We start from the raw sequence: 10,935 nt of genomic DNA on the forward strand, positions 1-10,935 counted from the left end.
TAGGCTAGGCTACTATAACAAGTTTCCACTGTACAAATGTTCTGATCTTTCCATAGGTGATGATAGAGTCAATCAGAACCCAGGCATTGCAATAGCAACCACAATAATGGTGAGAGAGCACAATAGGTTGTGCGAGGGATTGGCTAAAATCAATCCATCATGGGATGATGAAACTCTGTATCAGGAGGCAAGGCGTATCGTTATAGCCGAATTGCAACACATCGTTTATACAGACTTTATTTCTGCACTATTGGGTAAGTAGAAACATCAAATTAGAGTATGAATATATGATTATTTGTTCAGTGAATACTAACTAATTTACTCAGTAAGTCTTTTTTACTTTCCTTGCCCTATTACCATATAGGTAAGGAAAGTATTGCTTTCCGAAAAATTAAGGTACGTGTGTGTGTGTGTGTGTGAGTGTGTGTGTGTGTGTGTGTGTGTGTGTGTGTGTGGTGTGTGTGTGTGTGTGTGTGTGTGTGTGTGTGTGTGTGTGTGTGTGTTGTGTGTGTGTGTGTGTGTTGTGTGTGTCTGTGTGTGTCTGTGTGTGTGTGTGTGTTGTGTGTGTGTGTGTGTGTGTGTGTGTGTGTGTGTGTGTGTGTGTGTTAAGCTGCGTACACATATACGCTCTTCCAACCCGCACCGAGCACGCTCCTCCCTCGTACCGCCCTCGTTCCTCCATCGAACCAAAGTCGCGCCGCCCACGCACCCATCATGAACGTTACGGAAGATGTTAGATCTTCTCGCGTTCCCCGGTCGAACCACTGTTGCTCCCCGGTCGATCATCAATCGCTCTGCTGGAGTGACGTTCGGTTGCGGAGCAGAGCGAAAGTCTGTACGCACCTTATGAGTGTATGTGCGTCTGTGTACACGATATCTCATCTCCCAGTTAACGGAATGACTTGAAATTTGGAACGTAAGGTCCTCACACTATAAGGATCCGACACGAACAATTTCGATCAAATGCAATCCAAGATGGCGACTAAAATGGCGAAAATGCTGTCAAAAACAGGGTTTTTCGTGATTTTCTCGAAAACGGCTCAAACGATTTCGATCAAATTCGTACCTGAAATAGTCATTGATAAGCTCTATCAACTGTAACAAGTCATATATCTGTAAAAATTTCAGGAGCTTTGCCCCATCTATGCAAAGTTTGATTTAAGATTCTCAATTATCAGCCTTCATATACAATTTAAACAGAAAATTTCAAGTGGAGAAGATTGAGCATGAAAATCTCTGCAATTAATGTCCAGTACCATTTCCACCTAAAATTGAAAATAAGCTTGAAAATCGAGAAAATGTGATTATTTAATTGCAAACTGTTGGCAACTGTTGGTTCTATTAAATCATTCACTACGAAGAGATAGCAGACCCCGTGTGTCTTCAGCGTTATTGACCTATAACCAGCTGTCTCATATCTTTGAATAGTAAACTTGAGATGCGCGAGAACACTAGCGTCAGATAATCAATTTTCATAACGGCAAGGAAAGTTGTGTGAGTGCGCCACACCAGATTTTTTATCATCATTATTATTAAACGAGAATTCAAAGTTGAATGCTATTAACCTCCCCAAAAGACTTCTACTACTGCAAACATTGATCACAGCACGAACAGCTAGAAGGAAATTCGATGACAGCCGTTATCCATGAATATTATTTTCCTGTTGAATCGAACCCGATACCTCCTACTATAGGAGGATATGGATTCCTCCTACTATAGGAGGTATCAGGTTCGATTCCCAGACTGGCAAATAATGTATATTATGTGTCATATAGAAACATAAATTCAACTAATTTTGAAAATATAATTCTCCATTCTAAAAAATGTTGTTTTTTCCAGGAGCAGAGTATGTTGAAGATACAGGTCTCAAAGTGAAGTATGGATTCCAGGAGTCATATGATGCGCTTTTAGATCCGAATACTCTGACTGAGTTTTCTGGTGCAGCTTACCGTGTGTTCCATGCTATGATAAGAAATGATATACTGTGAGTAAAAAATTAACATAAAGAAGTAATTGTGACGAAATGTCTGAAAATTATATAAACTGGAATTCTACATCTAGGATATTTTATGACTAGTAGTTCTGTGAACAGTAGACCTCGCGCAGTTATAAACCGCAGCCTCCTCTTATAATGTCCATCAGAGTAAATCCTGTCTGTATGTCGTGTCGGCGAGATATCGTTGTGAAAACGGCTAATGGCTGTTGGGGTTGGTGTATCAAAAATGCTAACATCAAAAGCTAATCTCCTTCAAAACATACTGGCAACAGGACAGCCCAAGTTCAAAGCAGAGAAAGTTCGAGCGAGACAATACTATGTTATTTTAGTTATTAATTGAATGCGTTATTGCATGCAATCAATAGTTCATTCATTTATTTATTTATTCACAATGGAGAGAACGGGTTTTTACACTTTTCCAAATATGTCTCCTTAACAATAGAAATTGTAAAGATACAAATGAATAAAGAAAAATAATGATAAAAATAATACGAACTTATGGAATAAATAATACAAACAACAAAAATTCCACCTTATTCAAAAATGAAAAATACAAATATTTCAAATACTTATGAGAAAAGTGGAAATAAAACAAATTGGGAATTCGAAATTTATAAAAATTAAAGAATATACAAATAATGAACAAAAATTTTATCAATAGAATAAATACCATTTTCCTACAGTTACGTTGAAAAGTGGCCATTGCTGCACTGATTACAGATAACGCAAAGAATCACTTTTTCGCCACACTTGGATTACATCTGGTTTACGTGCGTCATATGGAGGCCGAAAGTGATTGTTTTCCGACCAGGCCGGTAAAACTTTACGGCCCTAGGGCTGTAAAATGACCTTGAATAACAGCTGATCGTGTCTGATCTCACAAAAATCATAGAGAGATAATCTCATAACGACTGTAATAATCTATATAATTATGTATCGTGAATCGCGGTATTATGTCTATAATATATTTTATAAATTACTGTTTCATAATTTGATATTTATTATTGTGTTTTTGATATCAAACAATAGAATATGATGATATCTCCATAGCCTCAACAATATAATGTTGGCTGCGCATTGTCCATTGTCAGAAAGGTACGTATCGCAAGTATTTAAAAGTGAAGAATCGAATTTGAAATCAAAGTACAATAATTGTATCAATATTTAAAAGTGAGGTAGAGTAATAATTGTTTCTTTTTTATTATCGAATTCCACTTCTTAATGCAATACAATCAACAATAATAATAAGAAAATACAGCAGAGATCTGAAGTTTAAGGTAAGCCTACTGGTGAAACTCAGCCTTGACTGAAAAATTCCTAGTAATTTTTTCGTAATTCATTATTAAAACTTTTAGATAATTTTTCTTCAATATTCAACCATATAGAGAAAACATTAGGCCCACTCAATATTGAATCTTCGAATGTTTTCTCAATGATTTAACTATTTTCAGAACAATATTTTGTTGTGAAAATGCCGGCAAACCGGCTTCAAATTTGCTGCTATACACTATATTATAGTAGCCTACATATGTTACCTGACTTAATTCAGAGTGAAAATTTTATTGTGAGAAAGATAATGATATTAATTTTAATAATATAAGTCATGAGCCAAAGACTGTTGTACGCTTTTTAGGAGTGAAGTAAACTTTTTTAGAAGTCCAGTTTACAGTGTACAGTATTACGTGTATGCTAAGTGTTATCAGTCAGGCCTCTATGTTCAACAATACGCAATGGCCGAGAGCATAAAGGCGTAATACATCAGAATTCAAAGCTCAGTGAATAACAAACATGATCTAGGTTTGAATCTTGGTCAATGACTATTTTTTTGTCGATGAATTTCAACTTTTATTACCTATTTTTTATATTAGTTACCGTAATTTAAATTTCAATCAATTTTTCAGATATATTTTGAGACAAAACTGTGAAATATGCAATTATATTAAATTTTTCATCACATTATTTCAAAATAGTAATGAAAATTCTATTCATCCATCTATCCATGATATATTGCACCGGGCGCAAAGCTCGTGCCTAATATTAATAGTATAAAAATATGGTCACTATTGTAAATTATTAATTAGTATTATTGAAATTAATTGACAGTAAAAGTTGTGATAACCAAGATTCAAACTATCAAAATAGGCTGTTTGAATTTTATTTATTTTTTAATTTTTTATATATTGGGAAGTTTTTTTTGGTGTGGCGAAAAATAGCGTTTGCACCATGGGCAAAAATGTATTTCCAGCTCTCAATCTTTTCTAGTCCTCGACCTACGGCCTCGGACTTAAAAACCGATTTCGAGCCGGAAATATCTCATTTTCGGCCCTAGGTGTGAAATATACTATTCCGCTCTAGTGCGGGAAAAATTTTTCTGCACTCCAGATTTGCAACATGGCAACGCAAAATACTCAGTAGGTTATATGGAGCAACAGTGCAGCAAAATGAAAATGAAGTTGGTAACAGTGACTTCTGTGGCTGCTATAGTGAGCAGAGGTGCAACGAAGCACAACGAGCACCTTATTATTCATTTCGTTATTATATCTAATTAAATAAATGTATGTATCTTGGTTCAAGTGCAGTAGCATATACTTATATTTATTTTTTGTAAAGCTTTTTTTGTATTTTGTTTTTGGCAGAATAAATTATATATTATAACGAGGACAGCGACAGCACAGTGCCACATTCAGCACACAGCCGCCTCTTCATTCAAACACTACTACATTATTCAATTTGACAATAAATTAAGGTTTTTATTAATAATAAAATTACACAGAAAAACATTTGATGGAATTCAGGCAATTTTACCCATAATTACTCACTTTTCATATTCAATGGTAACTGTAGGAAAAATTAAATGTGAAATACGTGCGCAAAGTTTCTCTGCTGCACTCAACAAACCATTCCGTAAACTTTTCTTTTGGTGCAGCAAACTGTTACTTTGCGCACTAGTTGCACAAATAACTATTATAGCTGAACGACGTCCCAAACCATATGCACATCCACACTGATACACCAACTATTTATTTGATCAGATCATGCTTTCACAATATCATAGAGAAATGAAAGCATTTACGCTATTGTTTCTCTATGACAATATTTAATTATCATATAAGGCTTTCCGGAATTTAGCGTAAGAAAACCAGAAGACATCTAGGCGCCCAGACAAGCTGTTATAAGCTCTTTGCATCCTATTTAATAGTGCATAAAAATTGCATTCAATGAGGCATGCAATTTACATTGTTACATTGAGATATTGAATTGCATGCGTCATGGCATGCGATTTATAATCCACTCGATTTTCGATGATGAATAATTCTATAGTCTGATTTTTACTCTAATATTGGCGTATGAAGGATGCTCCTTTTTCCTTTTATATTATCCTTGAAATGCAAAATTTCCAAAAACCTTGTATATACGTCGACGCGACGACGTATTGAATCTCACTTCGCTCGGTCAACTATAGATCACACATTTAATGATTCGAATCATATCAAGGCTACTGAATTGAAATATTTCAAAAGTCCAATTTGGTTTTCATAAAATATTGAATGTAACTTATATAGGTAGTGTTAAATAAAAATGTATACTTTGAAATGTTACAGATCATCATCACAGGAAGGATGCCCGTACAAAAGCATTAAATTGGCCGATACCTTTAATAATCCTCAATTTATGCAAGGAAGCCAGTTTTCAAGTTATGCTTATGGATTGGAATTTTTAGCAGCAAAAGAGCTCGACATGAAATATGCAAAAGCTGTGAGTCTTTTAATATTATTTTATTTTCTATACCGTACTCTTTATGAATTATTAAATTTCGTATATTATAATTGCATATTATATTATAAGCTATATAGTTTTCTGTATGCCTCTCCATTCATCACTCATATTGACTGATTGATGTGATAACACTCCCTTTTATTCAATTTTATTGAATCCTGTTTTCATATTCCTCTAAAGTACCGTACGGTACCGTACCGGTTAAATAAGGAATCAATTCCAATTGAAAATTGATTGTGTCACATTGGGTTTCACCTCAATCATTATCACACAATCACTCCTGTGTTTAGAATTCTAATACTCAGAATGATTTGATTCTTATTTGATAAGATTTTCATAATTTTCGTTCAACTCCAAGATGTAATGGTGAAAGTGAAAGTAGATACGTTAGTTAAGGTACGGTGTTACACTTATTGGGAAGCTAAAGCATCAATACATATAAAATTAAAATTTTTCCAAGTTCTACTACATGAAAATATAATCTAGAATAAAATTTCTGTCTGAAATTAAATGATATGTGTTCTGTCTTGAACCTTTTTGATAATAATAGAGAAAGTACCTTCATTTCCTTATCCTTCTCTATTGATTATAATTACTTACTGTCAAAAATAAATTTTCCAAGATAAAAATGAAGGATAGTGTCGTTATAGTATGATATTGATAATATTTTTTGATGGTTTTATTGTATAATTTTTTTATGAAACACGTTCAGAAATGAATTTAATACGAGAAAATTAGTAAGTTGCCATTATTAGTTATTCTAGAGAACTCCACATTAATTCGTTCCAAAAAATATAATAGACTATATGTTATTAATTTCTTATGATTATTCAAAATAATTATAATAACTCACTTTTTTCTAATTATTACAAAAAATGATTTAATAAAAAGCAGTTCGTGGTGGAAAACAACATTGAAGATTAATTATGATACATGAATTGAAGTCTCTTGGATGACGAAGTCCTTCAAAAATAATTGAAAGTGAAAATGTTAATTTTCTCAAAATAGATCTACATACTTTTCTAATTATATGATTAATTCACAGCAAGCAAGAAAGAAACTTTCATATGAAAATTATATAATTACAAATCATGGATATGTTCATATTATATGAATATGATCGGGATAGAACAACAGGCATAGCCCAAAACTATTCTGTTCCCAAATTTCGATAAATAATGAAATGTCCGAAAAAATAGGTTATGTTCTTACTGAGGAAATTTAAAGTTCAAAGTTCTGTCCAAGAATATAATATTAGCTAGAAATTTTGAATTTAGATTGATTAAAATACCAAATTATAGTCAAATTTTGCACTTAATATCACCGCACATTGAATAAATTAAGTTATTTCAGAAAATTTTGAAGCCAAAAATATACACACAACTTTCAACTAGGCACAGCTGTTACAAACTCATAATATTATGTGAGAAGCTTAAATAATATAAAAAAATAATGTAGTATTTTTTTCAGACCAAAAGAATAGACGGTGCATAATTAGTTATTATTGACTGTCAATGATTGTTCTCAGATGGCAGATGAGTTTGAAAGGTCGAATGGCACTCATTACGGAACCGATGTGCCTTCCATTGACATTCAACGTGGCAGACAATTGGGCATTTCGCCTTATGTGAGGCTACGAGAAGCCTGCGGATTGTCAAAGATAAAGAGTTACGCTGATTTAAAGAATATTATGAGAGACGAGGTGAGCCAATCATCTCAACAGTACAAAAGTTTCAACTAATCAACTGATGAGGGAAATGAATTGTTCATGAAATATGCTTACTAAACTTTCATTTTCATAGTGTAGACTTTGTAGTAGTAGATATCTATGTATAGAATGGTATGTTACTTGGAAATGTTAGGTACTATCAGACAACCTCATCGTTTATAAATTGAAAAATGTGTTTAGATCTCAATTTCATAGAATGGTGCAGCAAAGGCGAATAGTATCTCAATATTTCGATAAGCAACAATTTACAACATTTACATCAAATATCTACAATATTACATCTAGTAATCTCGTGTAACTAGTTTTTTTTAATTGTTAAGATTTGTTTATTGAGAGAGATATTATTTACAGTATTGCAATTTCTCTATTTTGGGAATTAATAACCTATGCTAGAATAGTTGTGAAAGGTTTTCTCACAGAAAAATTCTAAGATACACTACACTGTCTTAATAGTTGATGAAATTAATTTTCTCTATCTTAGGACATCTCAATGCGGAATATTTATTGTATATTCTTCTACAAGTATAATACTTCATCGTGAAGTAATTGCATTCATTAAGGAATTTATTCGTTCTATGAAAGATTATTTGAAGATAATAAGCCTCCAAGAATTTAAATAATTTATCTCATAAGAGATATAATAAGAAACTGACATCGCTAACATGTATTATCATGCATTATTCATAATGGTGAAATTATATTGATGGTGAATTTGTATAGTTATTCATTGATTTTACAAAAGCAAATGGATCACTGACATAATAATCAGTTAAAAATAAATTGTTCTCTAGATTTTATTTGAATAACTTCAAATTTAATTCCAGGACATTGAGAAATTGAAGACCGTTTACCCTGATGTAAGTGACATAGATTTCATAGTTGGAGGTCATTTGGAAAAACGATTTCCTGGAAGTTTAGTTGGTCCAACATTCCAGTGTGTAATCTATACACAGTTTTTCAACTGGAGACATGGTGACCGGTATTTCTACAACTTCAAGAATCAGGTTGGATCGTTCAGAGAAGGTGAGGAATGTGCGATATCATAATTGTACTTATCTCATGTATTTAATGTCTATTATAGAGACACATAATACATTATGATATATAACTTTGATATGATACCTTTCAGTTGATTGTCCTTTTCATTTAGGGCTACTTTTTGAATAAAAAGTAGGACTTGATAATGGCATTATATAGCCCAAACATTTCGTGACAAAATAATTTGAAAAAGGTTACTCGTCAGATTTATATTTTTATATTCATCTTCAAGTTGAATCATGGTAGAAGAAACTTCCAGCAACATTCAAATCATCATGTCCTATACATTTCAAGAAAAAAGTATATTATTATTGTAAAACTCAAAATATTCATGTTAATTCAAAATAGTAGCAAAAAGCTTATTGAAAGGGGAATTTCTATATTCCATTGATATTCTTCTTCTATTGATAGAAATCTATCTAATCTTATATATATTACCGGTACATCTTATAATTGATAGACATATTAAATGTCCTATTATGAGCTGTTTTATATTTTTTGCAACCCTATATTATAACAGTGGCGAATATAGAATAATATTTGGAAGGGGGGGGCTGAGCAAGGTTAATGTAAGGTTGAGTAATTTGAGTAAACACCCCATGATACTAGCTTTATTACAGTTTTGCTGCTCATATTCAGAGGGTAATTTGTGCTGAACGCCTTTTTTACTTTAACGAGAGATCACGCTTCTTTACTGTGACATTAAATCATGAAAAATGTATATTTCTAAACAAAGCCAATGATGAAAAAATCTCATCAGATACTTTTTTTTCAAATATTGGACAAGATTTAAACAATGTCACAACTATGGACCGAATCAACCCGAACTGGCACGAGCTTCACCCCACTCCTACTCTCCTTATCTATACGTGGAGAGGAAATATCACTGTCTGCTGCGGCGATGCCTTCGCACACATGATTCATTAAAAAATTCAGATTCAAATTCAGGGGCCTGGGCCCCCTGGGCACTCTTATATTCGCCCCTGCTATATAAAATATTTATATTTCTGATTTTGAATAAGCTTGAATATTATATATCGCCTATGATTTTCTCGATTTCAGATCAATTGAAGCAACTTCAGAAAGCTTCAATAGCAAGACTTTTTTGCGACAATTTGAAAGGGATAACAAAAGTATTGAAAAATCCTTTTCATAAACTATCAAAGAGGTGAGCTTAACAAAATATGGAGATTTTGTATATTATAAAATCAGAGATGGTAGAAGGGCTTTTTGCATTTTTTGTTCCACATAATTATTATAAGCCATGATTCTTTGATAAAACAAAATCTATTAACAAAATCTATTGTCATAGTAGTGAAATTAGTTATTCATATATCATGATACGTCAAATTTAAGTTGTTGAATCAATGAAATACTTGTAACATATTTTGTTATGTAGAGTTATAAACAAATAAATGGTTTGATGTTCACTATACTCGAATTTCAATTGGAGATATTGAGTAGGACTAGAATGTTTGAATTCGAAACAATGAACTTGTTTTTGCTTATGAAGAATTATAGGAAAAAATATAAAACTATTATTTAACGAAAATCCTAAATAAATGCTGTACATCACCCCGAAGACTTTCGTTAAATAATAGTTATATATTAATTAGCATTCGACTAAATGCATTCTCTATTTAATTCCATCTGTAAAAAATATAAATTGAAAGATTCGGGAACGAAAATCTACACAAACACTATATGCGTTTACTTGTATAGTGGACTGCGCTTGCAGTCTATTTTTCTAGTACCTAGACACCGTAATTCCTCCTGCATTACAATAGGTACTTTGAAGACATGAGCGAGATTATTTACCAATAATTTATCATTTTCGTTCCAATAATAATGTATTGATATCAATTTCTATTTTGATTTTGGTTCAAATTAATTCTAAGCGACATCCAATCGATCTAATCGTTGTTGATGGAGTGAGTAAAATCAATCTGGAGAATATCTTATAATAGGCTACATAAAATATTCTTTTCAAAATGTCTAATATATTGTTTTTTTCAGGAACCCTCTCATATCTTGCAGTCATGTACCTTCCATAGACTTGGCATGCTGGAAAGCTAAATAAAAGACAATGATGAAGTTCTCTTCAAACAACTCATATAATCGCCTCATGAAGCCTATTCATTTTTTAATTTCATTTACAATTTCACAGTCTGTACATTCTATATTATGCTAACTTTTTCAACACAATAAATTGTCAATAGTATGGAAAAGTGTACATGTCTGAGTTGGTCTTAGCCTATTAGTAGAGCTGATATAGCTCATTTTTTCGATACAATAAATTGTCAAGAAAAAGAAAATTGTGCATGTTTAATCTTAGCCTATTAGTAAACTACCGAAGTGAAGATAGCACCAAAGTGCTCACAACAAGGCTACCATA

General features: G+C 32.4%; 1 protein-coding gene across 1 annotated transcript in view; it reads left to right on the top strand.

The window, feature by feature from the left end:
- The window catches only part of LOC111061568 (peroxidase), a 35,536-nt gene extending 24,775 nt beyond the window's left edge, over positions 1–10,761 (top strand). Inside the window, exons 7-13 of the mRNA XM_039435130.1 lie at positions 4–254; positions 1,840–1,984; positions 5,599–5,752; positions 7,302–7,475; positions 8,327–8,525; positions 9,603–9,708; positions 10,557–10,761. Of these exons, the coding sequence (XP_039291064.1) occupies positions 4–254; positions 1,840–1,984; positions 5,599–5,752; positions 7,302–7,475; positions 8,327–8,525; positions 9,603–9,708; positions 10,557–10,620 (1,093 nt within the window). The 3' untranslated portion in view covers positions 10,621–10,761. The remainder of the gene's footprint in view (positions 1–3; positions 255–1,839; positions 1,985–5,598; positions 5,753–7,301; positions 7,476–8,326; positions 8,526–9,602; positions 9,709–10,556) is intronic.
- Positions 10,762–10,935: the final 174 nt, after the last annotated feature.

This window comes from Nilaparvata lugens, chromosome 8 (assembly GCF_014356525.2).
Source record: "Nilaparvata lugens isolate BPH chromosome 8, ASM1435652v1, whole genome shotgun sequence".
Lineage (NCBI taxonomy): Eukaryota > Metazoa > Arthropoda > Insecta > Hemiptera > Delphacidae > Nilaparvata > Nilaparvata lugens.